Raw genomic sequence first — 20,489 nt, 5'->3', positions numbered from 1 at the left:
AGATAGCACTTGCGTGTTTATACACAAAAAAGCGCGTGAAGCCTGTAAAAAATTCCATTTTTTTGTCTCCCCTCCCCACAGGAACCCCCCCCCCCCCCTTTGATCTTCTTCCTCAGACCACCCTCTCCCTCGTCTTCTTTCCCAAATAGAATTTTTGAAAGAACATAAAATTTTAGATCTAAAATTGAGCGGTTTTTGTTGGTTTATTGTCCAAATATTGTGAAAACCATTTATTTGTGATAGATTTAAAAGCTTTAACAGTAGTATTGAAGGTTTGGTGAAAAAATCTAGAATCCACCATTATTGGGTATGAAAAAAGCTTGAAAATTTAATTGGGTCTTGTTGATTATTGGGTTGTTTAACTCAATTTGTTGCTCGATTATTTTCGGTTAGTTATTTAGATTGTGTGGTTGAATATTGGTGTTGTTGAAAACTTTCTCACAAACAACCATGGTGGCAGCAACAATGGTGTTTAAGATAGAAAATGGGAAGATGAAGAAGATGGGTTTTAATTGTAATTTCTAATATATTTTTTCCTTCTTAAAGTCGATGACACGTGTCACGACCCTATTAGGGCGTGACTTTCACGTTATCTGAAAAATTGGTCAAGCACAAAAGTAGTGTCTTAGGCACACTTTTGAAAGGTTGAGTGTGTAAAAGGTTTTTCTTGAACGAAAGGTGTGTAATAGGGATTTCGCTGTAAGGTCGATGGGTAAACTATGTATTTTGCCTACGATATAAAAAGACTACAACTCATTCCTTCAACTGATTTGAGACTAACCTCGGCACTCTTAGGACTTGATATCTGGAGCATGGATAACATAGCACAAGGCCCAACATGGGCTAACTTAACATCAAAGATTGGTCTGGTTCTGAAAGCTTGTCAAGAAAAATAGACGTTGAACTTAACCCCGAAAGCTAGCTCATAAGTTTAGAATTTTCCAAAACTATGTAAAGAGACTATAATCTACATCCTCGGCCATACTGGACTATAACTAATATATAAGCTATATGGTATAATATACTTACCTTTTTTTATAAATTAAATGCTTTTTGTTATCTTTTACCATCAAGAAAGTGATTCGAATTCAATATCTCATTGTGTATGACACTTAAATGATGGAAAAGCCGCTTGCTTACAATGTGATTTTAATCCTGTCGCAATGTTATCTAGAAAGTTAAACATTTTCAGGGAACTAAACACAATATTGGATTGAAGTTTGTGTATCCATCATTATATATTAAAAAAATTAATATCTAGCTTTTATATAGAAAAATATAACCTTATTTCACAATAAAAAGCTTTGAAGCCATGTAGTACTAAAAATGGACCATTTTAACCTGTGATGTGTTTAAGATTAAATATTTAAATAGTTACCGGTTGAATTAGGTAAAGAAGAGATTGAAATGGTTTGAATGCAAAAAAGATAGAATAGTTAGTTGAAAAGATACCAGGCAAATAAACCACTTCTCCGACCAGTAAACCACCTTCTCCGATATTACCAAGAGCCCTTTTTCATCTTTCTCTCTCCTCTAAACAACTTCGATCTCTTCAACCCAACATATTCGAACATTGTCCCCTCCAAAACACTGAGCATTTTACCGAATCTTTTTGTCAGAAAACATACCTCTTCCTTCTTCTTACTCGAATTCCGGCGACCTCTATAAATTCCGGCGTGTCTCTACGCTGGGATTTTAACACTATTTTACCTAACCTCAGTTTTCACCCACTGTGATCACTATTAAATCACCTTTCTATCTTACATCTCAAGCAGGGAGTGGAGATAACATCCCATGGGGGAAAACAAAATTTATTTCAATGCTGGCTTCAAGTATTTTGACATTACTAGGTGGACCTCTAATAGAGACACCTGGTTCGACTAGGTTGAGAGAAGTCGCAACATGATGGGATGATCAATATTGAGCAAAAAGATTATGGAATGGGTTATGCTATGTACTTATAGAGGCCTCAACTGACTAGAAGAACATGGTAAGGAGATGGAAAACCAAGGATCAAACATCAGAGTATTTTTGTACTAGGAAGTACAATGACCATGAAAGATATATGAGCATTTTGGCATTGCAGGGAGATGGTAAATTAATCATTATAATTCCAGAGTTGTCTATCTTAATGCTATGTCCTTCCAAAGGTTCATTAAATATGGCCGGCAAATATATGTTTCTGAACCTCCCTGAACCTTTAAAGCTAAATACCTATATGCCAAGGCTGTTCAGGAGAGTAAATGGCAATCAAACATTCTTCGAGAAGCAACTATCAATGCCATAAATGGAGACCTTACCCATTTAGAGGCTTCTTCGTACTGGACTCTTGCAAAGATGCACAGTTGGATATTTTGGAAAAGAAGTAACTGAGAGACCCACTTTAGCAGACATCCGGAAATGGACCTTTGCCACATGGAAAAAAGTTTTTCGAGTGAATATGTATTGAGATGACTTAGAATCTATGTTTGTTTGAGTTTCCTAGCATAAGCATGGCTGAACAGACTCTTCAAGGACAATGTAGATGGAAGAAATACTAACTTCATCAGGAATGGTGGAACCCTATCGACGTATGTGTACCAAACTCTACTTCTGCCAAAACTACATGGATCAGAGCCAATGGGTGTGCCTCTACATTTGTGGTCACAGAAGATGTTCAAAGAAATAGGCGACCTGTGTGGCGATTGGAAAGCAACCGAGGAAAAAACAGAGCTCAAAAATCATCTTAAGTGGGTTAGGATCGAGATAGTCGGTGATGACCGAAACATACCTAACAAGGTGGTCATTGAGAGATAGGGAAAATTTTTTCATACCAATTTGGGATGAAGGGCAGACACGATTTGAATCGGGGACGACGACCACCATGGAGATAGTCGGAGAGGACAAAGGGTTGATACCTCCGAAAAACCAACGGGCAAAGTTACCCTACGAGATAGTACCGCAGCAAAGTAGCCTAATAGCTGTAGATTGGATGGGCAACGATCACGTAGGGGGCTATGGTGCATAATATAAAATTTTGGGATCGGCACGTGCATCGCAAATGAAGGCTTTGGGGGAACACATACCAAATTTGGGTCTTTCTAAGGAGGTCGACACTGGTCATGCAAAACAAATCGGGCCAGATAATGCGGCTCATGTCATTTTTAACGACTTCTAGTTGAAGACTAGAGATACTATAAGGTTCGACTTCTCCTTAGAAGAGATGGGAGCTATTTCACGCTCGGAACAGAAGAAGCAACAAAGAACTCATGATACACCTGAAAATTCTAGAATTATGCCACATGCAGAGACATCAAAGATCAACGTGGAGGGATGAGAAGAAATAGAGGTAGGGATACAGGGAGAGAATGCAGTTGGTACTATGGAGCTCATGGAATTTGGGGAAGGTAAGCACAATAATGGAATTGTGCGACAACAATTCTCGCCTCAACTAGACTCGGACATCAATATTGAAGATTGGGAAGTGGAAGATGTGGTACCTCTTCAATTCCAATAGAAAGACTAGTTGCTTGAAAAAGAGTTAGGGGCAACACTCTAGGCCCATAAGAATCTGCTCAAATTGAGCAAAATGTACGGGGTAGATTTTCAGGGCCGTGAAGAAGAAACTTTGGAGCTATTGATGCAAATAGATAGTTGTAGGCAGGTTAGAACGATTGAGCCAGAATTGGAGATCAAGATATCAAGATTCAAAGGTACGCATGAGTTGAAAAGTCTAATTACCTTTGATGTTAAATTCAAAAGTAGTGGGAATGGAAACATGGGAAAAGACTTGACAATTAGTGAACTATGAAGCTCAATTTAGTTTCATGGAAAGTAAGGGGATTGAACAATTTGAAAAAAAGAAGGATTGTAAAGAGTTTAGTTACAAACTAGAAGGCAGACATTATATGTTTTCTGGAAACAAAGCTAGACGGGGAAATAAAAGACATTGTTAGTCAGATTTGGGGTGGGAGACGTGTGAGATATGCATGTCTAGAAGCTAGTGGTACTAGATGGGGTATTATGATGCTTTGGGATTGTAAAGTTTGGAAAACAGAGATGTTACAAACTGGTGCCTACACATTGACATGTAAATTTGAGGCCTTTCTGCAGAACTTTGCATGTCATATAATAAGTCTATGCTCTTAATTGCAATATTGAAAAGAAAGAAGTTTGGAGGAAAATAAGTGAAGTGAGAGGTTCGATGGAAGGCCCCTGGGCAGTCTGTGGTGATTTCAGTGTCACCAGATTTTCTTATGAGAAAAGAAACTGTAGGAGGAGGTCTAGAGCCATGGTGGAATTTTCAAACTTCATAGAAGATGTGGAATTGATTTATCTTCAGCTAGAAGGGGGTTCCTATACTTTGTTTAAAGGGGACAATCATGACATTGCTTCTAGAATCGATAGAATCCATATCCAAGAAGAATGGAATGACAATTTTAGAAACATAAAACAAAGTCTCTTCCAAAGATTAATTTCGGATCATGTTCCTGTCTCATTGCAATGTGGTTCTTGGGAACAAAGCAAATCCTATTTCAAATTCGAAAATTGGTAGTTGAACAGTGAAGGATTTGTTGACAAAATCAGAGATTGGTGGACATCTTTTGAATTCTCTGGAAGACTAGACTATATATTAGCATGCCAGCTTAACCCTCGGGGGTTGGCCTGGTGGCAATTGACTTGAGCCTTGGGGTTTGCTCCCTTACAAGGTCTCAAGTTCGAAACCCACTGGGTGCAAAACAATTTCTGAGGGCCATCGGACTGGGTAAAACCTGAATTAACCGTGGTGCACTTGCGGGAAACTCCTTGCCGAGGGCCTGTGCACCCCCGGGATTAGTTGGAGCTAAAAGAGACTTGGACACCCGGTGCAAATCAAAAAAAATATTAGCATGCAAGCTTAAAGCCCTCAAAGGTAAATTTAAAGAATGGAGCAGAAGCAACCGAGGTAATTTAGAGTTACAAAAGTCAAATCTGCTAAATCAATTGGCATTACAAGACCCTTGATAGAAGAGGAATTAGTAAGTAAAATATCTCTCCTTATGGAACATGAGGAACATCTTAAAAATGAAGAAGTTGCATGGAGGCAGAGATCCAGGGCTCTCTGGCTAAAGGAAGGGGATGGAAATACAAGGTTCTTTCATCAATCTACTAATGCTCACAAGAGATGTAACACCATTGGCCAACTTTGTAACACCCCAGCCTGCTAGTAATATTGTCCGCTTTGGGTGTAGGCCCGCATGACTTTAAAACGCGTTACTAGGGTCTAAGACCTGTTTACTTATATACCCAGCATCTCTCCCGTGCTTTGTCGATGTGGGATTCGCCTACGGTGTCACAAACTTCTCGTCCAGGATGAAACAATTGAGGATCCATGGAGAATCAAAAGAGAGATCATTGAATTTTATAAGTCTGAAGGATGGAGACCTAATGCCAACTTCAATGAGTGTCCAACAATTTTTGTATAAGAAAAAGAGGTTCGGCAAACAAATTTTGAGGAATAAGAGGTCTTGAGATGTCTGAAGATGTGCGCAGTTGATAAGACCTCTTGACCTGATGGTTACGCTATGGGTTTCTTCATCAAGTGTTGGAATGTGTTAAAGCATGATATTATGAAGGTTTCACAATTTTCACTCTCAGGAAATGCTTAAAAGGAGCTTATGTGACATATATAGTCTTGATTCCTAAGAAGACTGGAGTGAATGAATTAAGGGATTTCAGGCTAATAAGCTTGATAGGCAGCATTTAAAAGCTGTTTTCAAAGGTTCTGACAGAGAAACTAAAAGGGTGATAGACAAATTGGTGGATGTACAACAAATGGCTTTCATCGGAGGAAGACAAATAATGGATGCTGCTTTGATTGCCAATGAAGTTGTAGATTCAAGAACCAAACAAAAGAAGCCAGGAGTTTTCTGTTGAAAATTAGACATTGAGAAGGCTTATGACCATGTCAACTGGAGTTTTCTGTTGAAGATGCTTGGACATATGGGGTTTGGGGAGACGTGGATTAACTAGATGAAATTTTGTATCTCTACTGTCAGGTTTTCCATCCTCATAAACGGTTCTCATTCTTTCCTGCTCATAGAGGGCTAAGACATGGAGGTCTATTGTCTCCTTTTCTTTTCATTATAGCTATGGAAGGTCTGAACAATGTGATCAAGACAACAAAAGTCAATGAATGGATCAAAGGTTTTGATGTAGCCAGAAATGGAAGCAACAATGTGGAGGTCACACACCTTCAATATGTTGATGACACTTTAATTTTTTGTGATGCAAAAGAGGAACAACTGAGATTTCTGAGAGTTATCTTAGTTATATTTGAAGGCATCTCAGGATTGCGCATCAATTGGAGTAAGAATCGTCTCTTTCCCATTAATGTAGTACCTGATATAGAGCAACTGACACTAGTTTTGGGAGGAGAAGTAGGTGCTATTCCTATTGTATATCTTGGCATGCCTCTAGGTGCAAAGTCTAAATCTAAATAGACATGGGATACTATCATCGAAAAATGTTTGAAAAAGTTGTCCACGTGGAAAACACAGTATTTGTAATAAGAGGAAGGCTCATTTTGATTAACTCAGTCTTGGATTCACTCCTACATACATGATGACACTTTTTCCCATACCTGCATCAGTCATTCAGAGGTTGGATAGACTCAGAAGATTCTTTCTATGACAAGGAAACAAAGAAAAAAAGGTTTTTCATTTGGTCAAATTTAAATGTCTTTTAATTGGCAAAGCTCAAGGTGAACTTGGTATCAGAAATTTGAAGAATCAAAGCAAGGCAAATGGTTATGGAGATATTCTCAAGAACCCCAAAACCTTATGGAGCAAAGTGATCAAATAGATGACAAAGGAAGTTAAGACAACATATGGAATGAGTGTATGGAGATCTATAAGATCACTCTGTCCTTTCATGAAGAACCTTACCTTTATTAAAGTGTAAAATGGAAACAAAACTTCCTTTCTGGAAATACAAGATTTATTCCCTGATATGTAGAGACAAAAGTCAATAGCTGAAATGTGGACTCTTCAAGGTTGGGACATTGTTTTTCAGGAGAATGCTGAATGACCGGGAGATGACTAGACTTGCTGATTTGTACAAGCAGTTAGAAGTATTTAAAGGGTTGCAGATTGGGGAGGACACATTATGGTGACAGGGACACAATAGAGGTATTTTCAAAGTGAAAGCAGGATATAAGATTTTGAACAACGCCAACCTACAAGTTACTAATTGACCATGGAAGCATATATGGAAAATCAAGATCCCATATAAGGTAGCATGCTTCACTTGGTTATTGGCAAAGGAGGCAGTTCTGACCCAAGAAAACCTCATAAAGAGAGGGATTCCATTGTGTCAAGATGTTTCCTTTTGTGGGGAAGATGCTGAGGCAGTTAGCCATCTATTTATACATTTCATAATAACGGACCAGTTAGGGAATTTTTTTTATTAATCTTAGAGGTATATCTTGGACAATGCCTTGTTAGATTAATGAAGTTCTTATTAGTTGGGATGAAGCTGGAACTGGAGCAAGAGATAGATAGATGGACTATCCTAACATGTATTTGGTGGACAGTCTGGAGAGAAAGGAATTCCAGGTGTTTTGAGGATAGAAGTAATTCGGTGCAGAAGATCAAGCTTGATTGTGTTCTGCTTTTTTGTTTTTGGTGTAAGCTAACTTACACAGTAGATGTTGCATCAATCCTAGAAATCCTTGCATCTTGTTACGATTGTTGATCGGTCTCTCTTCTTTTTGCCTTCTTGTAAATATGGTTTTCCAGTACAAATGTTGTACTGATTTATATTATACACAATTGTTACCTTTTAAAAAAAAAAAGAAAAAGGATATCTGGCAAATGTGATATGATGCACAATAATATTAGTCTATACTCCACCCTCATGTTCTTGCAGTTTTTGTGCATCACTTTTCTAATTGAGTGAGATTAGAAGAAGATATATTTTGGAATTAATACACATACAGGATCTTGTATCGGGGGAGTACGGGACCGTCCTCTACCCTGCTCTCACTTAAATACCAGGTTTCATGTTAGTGGCAGGTTTCAAAACGTGATGTGTGCCTAATACACACATCTAGCACTGCATCCTTATGGTTGAACCAAATCTCTGGGGGCAGAATATATTTGAAAATTGCATAATAACTAGATGAAAATGGTTTGCATAAAATATTGAAGAACAATTTAAGCTTCTTGAAAACACCTTAAGTTTAAACCATTATGCAAGAGCAAGACAATAAGGAAAAAAACTAGACATTGAATTTGAAATAGAGGGATTATTAGTTATAATGTGACCAGGAGTTCACGGGTTCAAGACTTGGAAACAGCCTCCCGTAGAAATGCAGGGTAAGGCTGCCTACTATAGACCCTGGTGATCCGGCCCTTCACCGGACCTTGTGCATAGCGGAAGCTTAATGCACCCGCATGCCCTTTTTTTTTAGTTGTACTGTTAGAACAACAGTAACTTGCCTTTTAAGGAAGTCAATATATATATAAGAAAAGTCACCTTGACCTTATTTTGGCAGCATTTTATGGAAGGTCATGCAAAAAGTGCTCCAATTTCTCGGTTACCTCTCATCACAATCCTGGATACTAAACATTATTTGAAAGATGTCCCAGTTTGTCAGGTAATCAGTATCAACTATTTAAGTTTCTTCTCTCTTCACACAGTTTTGCTTGATATAGCCTCTAATAGCTATCTTATGCAGTCATTTCATCTGGATCTTAATTTTTTCAATAAAGAGAACCGAGTTCTTCACTATCCCGTCAGGGCTTTCTATGTTGAAGGCTCAAACCTTATGGCATACAATATATCTTCTGGAGTAGAAAATATTTACAAGAAGCTTTATGCATCGGTAATACTTAATTGTTATTTTCAATTAGTATGTTAAAGCAGTACACATTTGCATTATTTCGCACTTTTGAAACTGACAATTTTTTTGTTCTTTCAGATTCCTGGAAATGTAGAATTTCATCCAAAGTACATTATTTATAGTAAAAAGCAGCACCTCTTCCTCATCGTTTTTGAGTTCAGCGGTGCCACAAATGAAGTGGTTCTTTATTGGGAAAATACAGATTACCAACTTGCTAATAGTAAAGCAACTACAACTAAAGGTTTTCACCATCTATCAGAACTTCTAGTTTTGGCTTCTTAAAATATAAACAGGTTCTGTCATGACTCATTATCAAAATAATGAGTTTACTCCCCTTTGCTCCAGGTCTAGATGCTGCCTTTGTTGGCCCTAATGAGAATCACTATGCAATTCTAGATGAGGATAAGACTGGGCTGTCCTTGTATATGTTGCCTGGAGCTGCTCTACAAGTGTCAAAAGAAAAGAATGGCGCCATTGATCAAAACCAGTCTACTGACACTGATGTTGGTACTACTAAGGGACCAATGCAGTTTATGTTCGAAACTGAAGTTCATCGCATCTTCTCAACTCCAATAGGTATGTTTGAAGGGGTTCCATGAAATATATTATGTAAACTGCTGTGGCGATCCTGATTGATCCAATCATTTTGGTTTTGTAGAATCAACTTTGGTATTTGCTTCCCATGGTGACCAGATTGGCTTGGCAAAACTGGTTCAAAATTACCGCCTCTCAAATGCTGATGGCCATTACATATCAACAAAAGCTGAAGGAAGAAAATTTATCAAATTGAAAGTAAATGAGATTGCTCTCCAGGTAAATGGTGTAGGATATGTTTCTCTCTATCAAGTCTTGTTTAAGAAGTTCCAATACAAATATTAGCAGCTTCACATATTATGTTCCATTCCTGTTTGTTATGGTTTTTCTCCCAAGAACTGCTTCCTTCACAAGTATGATATTTTTGCAGGTGCACTGGCAAGAAACTCTCAGGGGCTATGTTGCTGGTGTATTGACCACACATAGGGTGCTTATTGTTTCAGCAGATCTAGATATCCTGGCATGCAGTTCTACAAAGTTTGACAAAGGGCTTCCTTCAATATCCTTGAATGCATTCCTTTTATTGTTCCTGTTATTTTTATTGCCTCCTCAGTTTACTTATCTTTATGTAGGCTGTTTTATATATGCTGGGATTCTTAACTTTTTTGATACTATAGATCTATTCTGTGGCTTGGGCCTGCACTTCTTTTTTCAACTGCCACTGCTGTTAGTATGCTTGGGTGGGATGGCAAAGTGAGGACTATACTTTCGATTAGTATGCCTAATGCAGGTGGATATTTAAGTCTTCCTCCAAACTGCATGTACATGCTTGGGGCTATCCAGTTCTATTTGTTCTTTTTTGTTACATCTTTTTTCATGCAATCTTGGATGCTTAACTACTTTTCCTACATGACTTCCTTTTGCAGTATTGCTTGGAGCTTTGAATGATCGGCTGCTGCTTGCTAACCCTACAGATATAAATCCTAGACAAAAGAAAGGGGTTGAAATTAAAAACTGTCTTGTTGGACTTCTTGAACCTCTCCTTGTTGGGTTTGCCACAATGCAACAATATTTTGAACAGAAGCTTGACCTCTCAGAGATCCTATATCAGATAACCTCAAGGTTTTCCTTCTACGAAATGTTGATGTTTTTAGACTTTTAGTTTGGCATCTTTAATTTCTTTCATACTACTTAAATGTTTGATCTGATTGCACTATTTAAATCTTTCTTGGTGCTTGCATGCATAATTTATTGCCAACCACGAAATTTAGTTTGTTGACTCAAGTAGTTCTAATTTTTGTTTTTGGAATCCTTTGTCGAATGAATTACCTTGATTTAGCTAACAAAGTTGATTCTAAAATATTTGATAACTTAAGTTAGTCATATTAGGTAAATGCGTAAAGACAACTATGAAGTAATTTGTGACATTTCAAATTCCTTGTTGTGTCAATTTTTACCCTCTGGGATAGTTTTTGCTCATATTTTTGCCTTAATCAGCACTGTGTGAACAACGACCAACTACTAAGATTTTAGTGGATCACTCTTGTAATTGGAATATCGAAGAGACCATCACTTATTTGTTGTAATTATCATCTATTGTAAATGGAGAAGATATGTAGCTTTAAAGAATAACCACTAATCTCGAGTTGAATGCTTTAAATCTATTGGTTAGAAGTCCTAATTAGTTTTTAACTGGTATCTTTTCAGTCTCCAAAGCTCTAAAAAATGCCAGTTCTCTCAGGAAACTTTTGGTTGTTTGCTTATTAAACAATTTTTGGCTGTCTTATGGATTTACAGTAAAAAAAAAAAAATCTTTTTCCTTTTCTTTTGGCTACATTATGAAATGTACTTTTTACAGAGGAGAAATTGAGGTAAAATTTAGTTTGCTATGAAGTACTTAGTACCTAATATTTTGTTTTTTTCTTTCTGTTTTCTGTCCTTGTATCAGGAATGAGATGCCTCTATATTATAATATACAGCAAATAATTTCTGGACTATGACGAGTTTTTGATGATTTACTCTTGTTTCTTCATCATTTTCTACTCAATTTGCAACCTTAGTACATAGTTACATAGTTAATCATAGCCACACATTTTAAAATAAAAATAAAAAATGAATAATCATTTATGTCCTTTCGACGTCTAAATTTTATGGCCTTTTTTGTCAACTGCCAAAAGATGCAATAATTGAATGTAGGCTAGATAAGTGTATTTAGAAACTTTTCAGTCGATTGTGTAGTGTGAAAGGTCTGATAAATAAGATTATGGAAGATCTTTTGCATGTACAATTTTGAAGAACCAGTTTTAACATGATTCTGTGTGTCTTTGCTAAAAAACTGTCATAAATCTTTTTGGAACTTGGAATCCATCAAACAACCGATCAACTATGCCAATCTCAATCTAGTCAGTGTCGACTGTATTAATCCTTTATATCCATGCCGCTTGGGCTTGGAACTTGGATATTGCAATTAATATAAAGAGGTTTTATAGATGATGAATATATTTTGGATATCTTGGTGTATATTTCAGATTTCGTAGTAGTTGAATACAAATGGGAGAGAAAAGGTTCGGCATGATGGCAGTTTCCTTATCGGTTCTTAGTTGTAATTTGACTATGAAATGTTTGCATAAAAGCTTGTTAGTAGATTATTATGAGAAAGTTGTGATATTTGACAGTTTTCGGGCTTTTGTTATGTGAAGGTTTGACAGTCTACGAATAACTCCAAGATCTCTTGACATACTTGCTAGAGGTCCGCCAGTTTGTGGTGATCTTGCTGTGTCATTATCCCAGTCAGGCCCACAGTTCACTCAGGTAAAATTATTAGGTAATTCGTTTGTATTTTATGTTTTGTTTGTTTGGGGTGAAAAGAGGAGCGACCGGAGGAGAGAAGTTAAAGTGGATAGAAGTTATTTACAGATAAGAGTTACTTCACTTGTCTGGTTAGGAAGTAAAATAGGAGTGGAAGTTAATGTGGAGGGCTAGATACCCCACCATGATAGCATTTGAAGCCCTCCAAAAGTGGAAGGGGAGGTTGCTGTGAATCACTTTTACATTCTCCAAATGTACTACAAAACTTGAGATAACTCATAGTACTTTACCTTCCCCCCTGCACCCAATCGTGTGCAGGGCCATATGTTGTGCTAACTTGGCATTGTGTATGTATTTATATTTTCTGAACTGAGTAGGTATTGAGAGGGATCTATGCAATCAAAGCGCTCCGGTTTTCTACTGCATTGTCTGTCTTAAAGGACGAGTTTCTGCGTTCAAGAGATTATCCAAGATGCCCCCCAACTTCACATTTGTTCCAGCGCTTTCGCCAATTGGGCTATGCTTGCATAAAGTATGTAATCATCGCAATATTTTATAATTTTCTGATTAAAATGTCTAGAATTATGTGCTCTGTCCTCGAGTTCATGTTATCCTGTCTTTGCTATTTGTTATTCTTTTTTCTTCTTTTTTTCTTGGCTTTGGTGTTTGACCTGCTTGGACTTCACCTACTGTTTACAGCTTTGCGTTCTCTTTGTTGACAAGCTATAATCAAATATCACTTGGACTATGAGATTGTGGTTCCAATTAAAAGCTATATACTTGGAGATTTTTACTTGCTTTCCGACAAGTTTTTCCTATTATTATAACCATTATTATCTCAGCAATATAACCATTTTGCACGTGGAGTAGATCTTTTGTGTAAGAAAAAAGAAGCAGATATCACTAATTAATAATTTGTATATAAAAGGTAGAGAATAATTTCTGGATGTTTATAGTTTTATTGTAAGTCTTCTAATTTTCTTTTCTGTAGCTTGTCCCGAATGACATTTATTCTGGTGTTATTCCTGAGATTCTGTTTCACTATTTGCCTCTTCTCCTCCCTCTGAATCAAACTTTTCCTTACCCCACAATGGCTGAATTCCTATTAGTATCCATTGTACAAGTCTAATCCTAGATGTAGAAATAAAAGGTGAACCCCCTCTCCGTCGAAAGAAATGAGATTATCTTGGATACACACATTAAAAATACTGACCAAATTTGCCTGACGCAGAGGCAATCAAGAAAGCCGCATAAGTGAATATGTAACCTACAAAAAAGTGAGTTAATCCAACCAATCTTGCTTGTACAATGGAAAGGGCCACTGGTTTATCTCTCCAGCAAATCAAAGTGGGACATGCTCGATAAACTGTCACGCAAATTGATATCTTATTCTTCAGTGTCTTTTTTGTTTTAGCCGGTCAACATTTACTCTGGTTTAACATGTTCTGCTTCATATGCTTGTTAGGGGAACCTGCCCATTACTTTTGTTATGTCAGCAAAGCTCTCTGCCTTTGTTATATTTTGGACTACGTGAGGTAGCTTGTTCCTAATATCTGAGACGGACCAGTAGTGTGACATGATTTTGCTTTAGTAGGACAGGTAATATGACATGAATGTTAGACTAAGTTTCAGGGTATAATAATGTGCCCATGTGACAGCAGCAGCAGCTACGTGTTGGTTCAAAAAATTGATTGCTACCTTTGAGTGTTGCTCAAATAGAACAGTTTTATCATCGAGCATCGTGTGCCGCTTTGATATATGCTTGGAATAGTAGTCTATTGTGAATTAAAATGATACAATTTCTACTTTGGTGATGTTTGCAGTTTGTTTTTCATCTTCATCGTCAATTAAGTAAAAATATTTGCAATACTTTCAAATGTCCAATGTGTAGATCCATGTATGTAATGGAATAGAGTACCTTATTTCTGTTTATTGGGAGCACATACACAAATAGAATTCCTTTTTTGTACGATACAAAATGAATTTCACTCAATTACATTACCCTTAGAGAATACTTTTCCAGATTCCACTTTTTCCTTTTCTGGCGAAGATTTTGTGTAACCTAATTTAGTAACTCTCAGGGAGACTGATGCAAAATTGATATGCACCTATCTTATTTCAGCAACTTTTACTATATTCATTCTTATATGGGATTATATTTTGAGATTGCAGATATGCTCAGTTTGACAGTGCTAAAGAAACTTTTGAAGTCATATCAGACTACGAAAGCATGCTTGACCTATTTATAGGCCACCTTAACCCAAGTGCAATGCGGCGACTAGCACAGAAACTGGAAGACGAAGGTGCAGATTCAGAATTACGACGATATTGTGAAAGGATCCTTAGGGTGCGCTCAACTGGGTGGACACAAGGTATCTTTGCAAACTTTGCAGCTGAAAGTATGGTCCCTAAAGGACCAGAATGGGGTGGTGGTAATTGGGAGATCAAGACACCAACTAATCTGAAGAGCATTCCTCAGTGGGAGCTTGCTGCTGAGGTGATGCCATACATGAGAACTGATGATGGTACAATTCCATCAATTGTCACGGATCACATAGGTGTTTACCTTGGTTTGATAAAAGGAAGAGGTAATGTTGTAGAAGTGAGAGAAGATAGTTTGGTGAAAGCATTTAAAGCTGAAAATGGTGAAGACAAGGCAAATGGACCTCAAAAAGCTATAGTTGCATCAACAGCTAACCAGTCCAAAGGGTTGGCTGAGGGTGAAATCAAGGGTGATATGTTAATGGGACTAGAAAGCCTTGGCAAGCAAGTTGCCAGGTCTAGTGTGGTAGATGAGCAAACAAAAGCAGAAGAAGAATTCAAGAAATCACTGTATGGATCTGCTGCTGATGGTACCAGCAGTGATGAAGAAGAAACGTCAAAAACGAAAAAACTACACATACGAATTAGAGACAAGCCTGTTACATCTGCTACAGTGGACGTGAACAAGATTAAAGAAGCCACAAAACAGTTGGGTCTGCCGATCAGTAGAACAAAGTCATTAACTGGTTCATCCCCAGATCTTGGCCTCCTTGTCCCTCAACCTTCTTCTGCAACCACTGGACCAGTCACAACTCCAATGGTTTCTACATCTGCCGATATTTTTGGAACAAATTCATTGACACAATCTGCATCTATGCCGAATCTAGCTCCTAAGGCAGCGGGTGCTGGAGTTACTGCTGGGCCCATTCCAGAGGACTTCTTCCAGAATACTATATCATCCCTCCAGGTTGCGGCATCATTGCCTCCTCCTGGGACTTTCCTTTCCAAGCTGGATCAAAGTTCTCAAGTTGCTGAAGCCGCTAAAATGCAACCTAACCAGGGTAGTGCATTTGTAGCTGATGTTGGTCTACCAGATGGTGGTGTTCCCCCTCAAGCTACTCAACCACCTGTTTCACTTGAGGTGGTTGGTCTTCCTGATGGTGGTGTTCCTCCACAGTCCTTCACTCAGCCTTCTGGCATGCAACCTCATGTTCAGATTTCAAAACTTCCAGTATCCAACCAACCTCTTGATCTCAGTTCTCTTGAAGCTCCAGGTTCAGGACAACCTTCTGTGCGTCCACCTTCTCCTCCAAAAGCCGTGCGACCTGGACAAGTGAGTATGCTTTTCCACTCTTAAATAGTAAATTTGTCTGGATACCGAATTCCTGCGTTGGATAAGGAATTTCAAACTGTGACCAATTTCTGTTCATACTGAAATTGTCTGGATCATTAGTAATTATGGGAAAATTGATAGTAAGCATTAACATTGTTTCGTTCTCTGTACAAATGCTGGCGCATGAGAAGGAAATTGAACCTTTTGAACGCTATATATGTTGGTAGTAGCATGAAGAATTTTATAGAACTCCTTTCGGTTTGCACAATTGATAATGTTAAACACAGACAACTGGCATTTTTATTTATCCAGGAGTTGGTTTTGTCATCAGATTCTTCACTAAGTTGGTGAGGTGGTTATGTAATGCTTAGCTGATATTTCTGGTCCGCTGGAGTGTTAGGAGATACAGCGAGGCCTCAGGATAGGACCCTTACTCAATTGCTAATATTCAGTGATCTGTTGTCATTAGGTCATGGTTGAATATCGAGCGTTCTGGTAAGAGAAAATGTGATGCTGCATACCAATTAGCTTACCTTATTCTTCTAATTTGACCAATTTGGATATGATTGAATTGGCCTCGAGAAGGGAAATCCCTTCTATTAGAACATACAAGGAAACAAGTGATGGGTGAAATTTTTTTAACTTGTTAAGGGAAAAGAAATTGGAAGTCAAAGGTTAAGAAGATAAAGAAATAAGTTTAACAACAAAGACATAGTGGTTCTGTTAAGGTGTATATTTTTAGGATCAACCTTTATCGGGTTCAAGGAACTAAATACAACAAGGATTTATAGAGAAACAGTGAGGAAGTTCTTGAGCACTGGTGTTGGTTGAAAGTCTTGTGGTCAAATATGTCCAAGCAGAATCCTCATCCTTTTCTTACGTTTTGCATCTTTCTTTGTCATAGGTTCCTCGTGGGGCTGCTGCTCCAGTTTGCTTCAAGACTGGTCTTGCCCATCTTGAGCAAAATCAGCTGCCAGATGCATTGTCCTGTTTTGATGAAGCTTTCTTAGCACTGGCTAAAGATCAATCTCGTGGAGCTGACATAAAAGCTCAAGCCACAATATGTGCACAGTACAAAATTGCAGTTACCCTGCTTCAGGTACCTGAGCTCTTACCAAATAGAAACAGTGTTCTACGTGCCAAATGGACTATTTAACTTTGTCCTAAATGATGTCTGATTTTAATTTCCCTGTGCATTCGTTGGGTGACTTGGCTCACAGCTGGGAGAGTAACAGTTCTCTACTGTCTGTTTTACCATCCTCCTGCTTCTTTCCATATTAGTTGATGTCACTTATGTTCTCTTTATATTGCATTAAAAGTTAGCAAAGGGAATCTTCTCAGCGCCTAATACAAGTTGCTAGCTTCTGCAACTTGAGTATAAACCTAGTCCTTTCTACAGTCCCTCTTTCCCATCCTAGAGACAGAACGGCAATAATAAAAAAGGGAAAATTACGATCTTTGTGCCTTAGTTGATAGGAAATTGCAGTTTGGTTCTTGTGATATCCTGCTAAACACATTTTATATTCAATTAGTTATTGTGCATTTTTAACCTGTCCACTGACAATTCACTTAAAACAAGTAAAACTATCAAAATTACTTTCTTTTAATATAAAAGATAGATATTTAGTTCTTTTTATATTTAAAGATTCAGTAAATTTACAGAGATTGTCACTGGAAGTTTCAAAAGTGCACAACTGATACCTTTAGAAGGTTAAATATGTTTAGTCAGGTACACAAGGACCAAAATTGGAATTTGCGAAGGGATAAAAAGTGCAATTAGCCCTATAATCTCTAGCTACCCCTTCCCCTCCATTCTTCTGTTTCATTCCAAAATGCTGTTGGTTTCAACTTTTCAAGAGAATTTCCCACACTAGAATTTAATGCAACAAGCCCACTGCTTGTTTTGTTTTGTCCCTACAACATATGCAAGAGGTAGTTCCAGATAGCCTTTGTAAACAGACAGCATGAGAGTATAAAATTAAGCTCCATTACAAAAGGAAAGCTTTTGTTTACTTGCCAACAGCAACATTGAGCAAATATCACTTGGTTTTCATTTGAGTTCTTGCTTTGTTTGGATGGGTGGCTTTAAGTCCTTTGTCACTTCTCTGCAGGAAATCAGCCGACTGCAGAGAGTCCAGGGCCCAAGTGCAATCAGTGCGAAGGATGAAATGGCGCGATTGTCTCGACACTTGGGTTCACTGCCTCTTCTGGCTAAGCACAGGATAAATTGTATTCGAACTGCTATCAAGAGGAACATGGATGTACAGAACTACGGTTATTCCAAGCAGATGCTCGAACTTCTACTATCTAAGGCACCTCCAGGCAAGCAAGACGAATTGAGGAGCTTGGTTGATATATGTGTTCAAAGGGGCTTGTCCAACAAGTCAATTGATCCATTAGAAGATCCCTCCCAGTTCTGTGCTGCAACACTTAGCCGTCTATCAACCATTGGTTATGATGTCTGCGACCTATGTGGAGCCAAATTCTCTGCTCTGTCATCACCTGGCTGCATTATATGTGGTATGGGAAGCATCAAAAGATCAGATTCACTTGTGGTTCCTGTTCCCTCTCCATTTGGCTAAGATTACTGGTCGATTTCATTCTAGCTAGTGCATCTCTTTCAAGATCGATATGAGTCCGCTATGAAAACATTTGAAGCATAATTTCCTCTGGAAATTCTGCAATTGGTGGTGGTGTTTGGTGTTGGTGTTAGCATAGTGCAATTGTTTGTACATAGTGTAATCCTCCATTTTGTATCTGGTGTTCTTTTATTCCCTTCAATTATCTTTTCTTTCCTTTTTCCTCTCATGTTTCCCTTGGTCTAGTTTGGCCTTGTGTGACTAGTTCGAGCAATCAGGATTCCGTAGGTTGTCTTCGATAATTCTGCTATTAGCAGGTATTCTTTTGTATGATCTTTCCTGTAATACATCTTGATATAGATATTAACAATGTTCATCTTCCCACGGATGTTACCCCTTGTAAAACACTGATCCCCATGGACCTTGCCTAGTTTTGTTAGAACTGCACAAATGACATCTTAAGTTTCCTTTGTTGCCAAATTTGTTTCGTCTAGCGTGACAACATTTGGGTGTTGGCTACTGAAATACACATTCACATAGATCGTAGACGGGAAAAGGAAAAAAAAGCTATATTTTACTATTATGTAAAATATCCATTGCGGCTAATCACATTAAAAGTTGGTTTTCTGTATGAGTGCAGAAGTCGTTATTTACTCTCTTTAGTTCTGTTTTTCTTTTTTGGTACATCTTCAACGATTTTGCCGTGATTTTATTTGTCTGTCTGTGAATGTCTCTTTTAACGAATCCGGACCACCAACAGCACATCTTTCTTTAAAACATGGTCCAAAAAGTTTACATGAAAGGACAGTACTAGTTGAACATGTTATAAACATAAAAATAACTCATTCCTACACAACCCTACTACTGTGTCGTTATGTTTTGCAATCCAATATTCCATCTTCCCATTTCTGTCCTCTTTCATTTTACCTGTTTGTTTCTTTTGTTGACTCAAACAAAAACTACTTCATAGTATATATTTAGGGTTTAGTTTAGATAATTCTAACAAATTTGATTAAACCAAAGCAATACAGGAGAAAGAGTAAGTGAAGCAGAAAAATTGACACCTCACTAACATGATTTTATATTGTAGAATACTTTCAATTACATGACTTCTTGACTAAGCATAGTGAATTTGAAGATGAGATCCCTGACTTTGTATGATACAATAAACATTTTTCGGTTAAGGGTTATATTTGTCCATGTACTCTTTAAAAAGTGTTATATTTGTCTTTCGCTATACTGTTTAGATATATTTATCCTTATCGTTATACTTTAGGATCATATTTACCCATGTACTCTTCAAAAGGGTTATATTTGCCCTTCGTTATACTTTTTTTGACATATTTATCATTATAATTATACTTTAGGATCATATTTGCCCCTCATCCGTTAGATCGTCATGTCCCACATTTGTTTTCCTACATGGCACTTATGTAGATTTCTTTTCCTTCCAATTTAAATATGGTCACCTATTTAAGATAATTTAACTCGCCCACCCAATTTAAATAAGACTTCATTAACTCCATTGTTGTGCAACTTCTCGTAATTTACTTTGGTTACTGCAATAATTGTGAGTTGTATTAGATTAGTGATTTTGAGTTCAAAGTTATTGTTTGCCAAAATGTTGTTACTGTTGTATCGCTATTGTATTTCACACAATCTTCGTAAATGTCATATAAGGAAATTGCTTTTCGTGGATCAATCATGGTCAATTGACCAAGTTTAGACTTTAAAGAGTTGTATCTCTACAAACACTTCAAAACATCATTGAGTGATTAATGTCTCCTAACTCCTAAGTATTAAAGAAAAATAAATTAACATAGACAAAGGTGAAATAATTAAATAAATCAATTAGAGATAACACTATAGTTTCATTCACTCACTGTCCAAAATTTTCTCGCTCTCCGAAAAATATGGAGCTGACCCAGAGAAAAGAGATGGACGAGGGGAGGGGGGAGGATTAGGATTTTCATTTATTTTAGTTAGTGTCTTATTTAAATTGGGTGGGCAGGTTAAATTAGCTTAAATAGGTGACCATATTTAAATTGAAAGAAAAAGAAATCCACATAGGCGCCATGTAGGAAAAAAAGGTGGGACATGACGATCTAAT

General features: G+C 37.5%; 1 protein-coding gene across 1 annotated transcript in view; it reads left to right on the top strand.

The window, feature by feature from the left end:
• LOC104106703 (uncharacterized) overlaps window positions 1-18,763 on the top strand; it is a 32,538-nt gene extending 13,775 nt beyond the window's left edge. The window contains exons 12-24 of the mRNA XM_009615312.4: window positions 8,516-8,617; window positions 8,699-8,845; window positions 8,942-9,104; window positions 9,209-9,439; window positions 9,522-9,676; window positions 9,828-9,956; window positions 10,070-10,187; window positions 10,324-10,519; window positions 12,097-12,208; window positions 12,583-12,737; window positions 14,378-15,800; window positions 16,705-16,899; window positions 17,912-18,763. Coding sequence (XP_009613607.1) covers window positions 8,516-8,617; window positions 8,699-8,845; window positions 8,942-9,104; window positions 9,209-9,439; window positions 9,522-9,676; window positions 9,828-9,956; window positions 10,070-10,187; window positions 10,324-10,519; window positions 12,097-12,208; window positions 12,583-12,737; window positions 14,378-15,800; window positions 16,705-16,899; window positions 17,912-18,382 — 3,597 coding nt within the window. The 3' untranslated portion in view covers window positions 18,383-18,763. The remainder of the gene's footprint in view (window positions 1-8,515; window positions 8,618-8,698; window positions 8,846-8,941; window positions 9,105-9,208; window positions 9,440-9,521; window positions 9,677-9,827; window positions 9,957-10,069; window positions 10,188-10,323; window positions 10,520-12,096; window positions 12,209-12,582; window positions 12,738-14,377; window positions 15,801-16,704; window positions 16,900-17,911) is intronic.
• Window positions 18,764-20,489: the final 1,726 nt, after the last annotated feature.

The sequence above is a fragment of the Nicotiana tomentosiformis genome, chromosome 2, assembly GCF_000390325.3.
Source record: "Nicotiana tomentosiformis chromosome 2, ASM39032v3, whole genome shotgun sequence".
Taxonomy (NCBI): Eukaryota; Viridiplantae; Streptophyta; class Magnoliopsida; order Solanales; family Solanaceae; genus Nicotiana; species Nicotiana tomentosiformis.
This window is presented reverse-complemented; position numbering and strand designations above follow the sequence as displayed.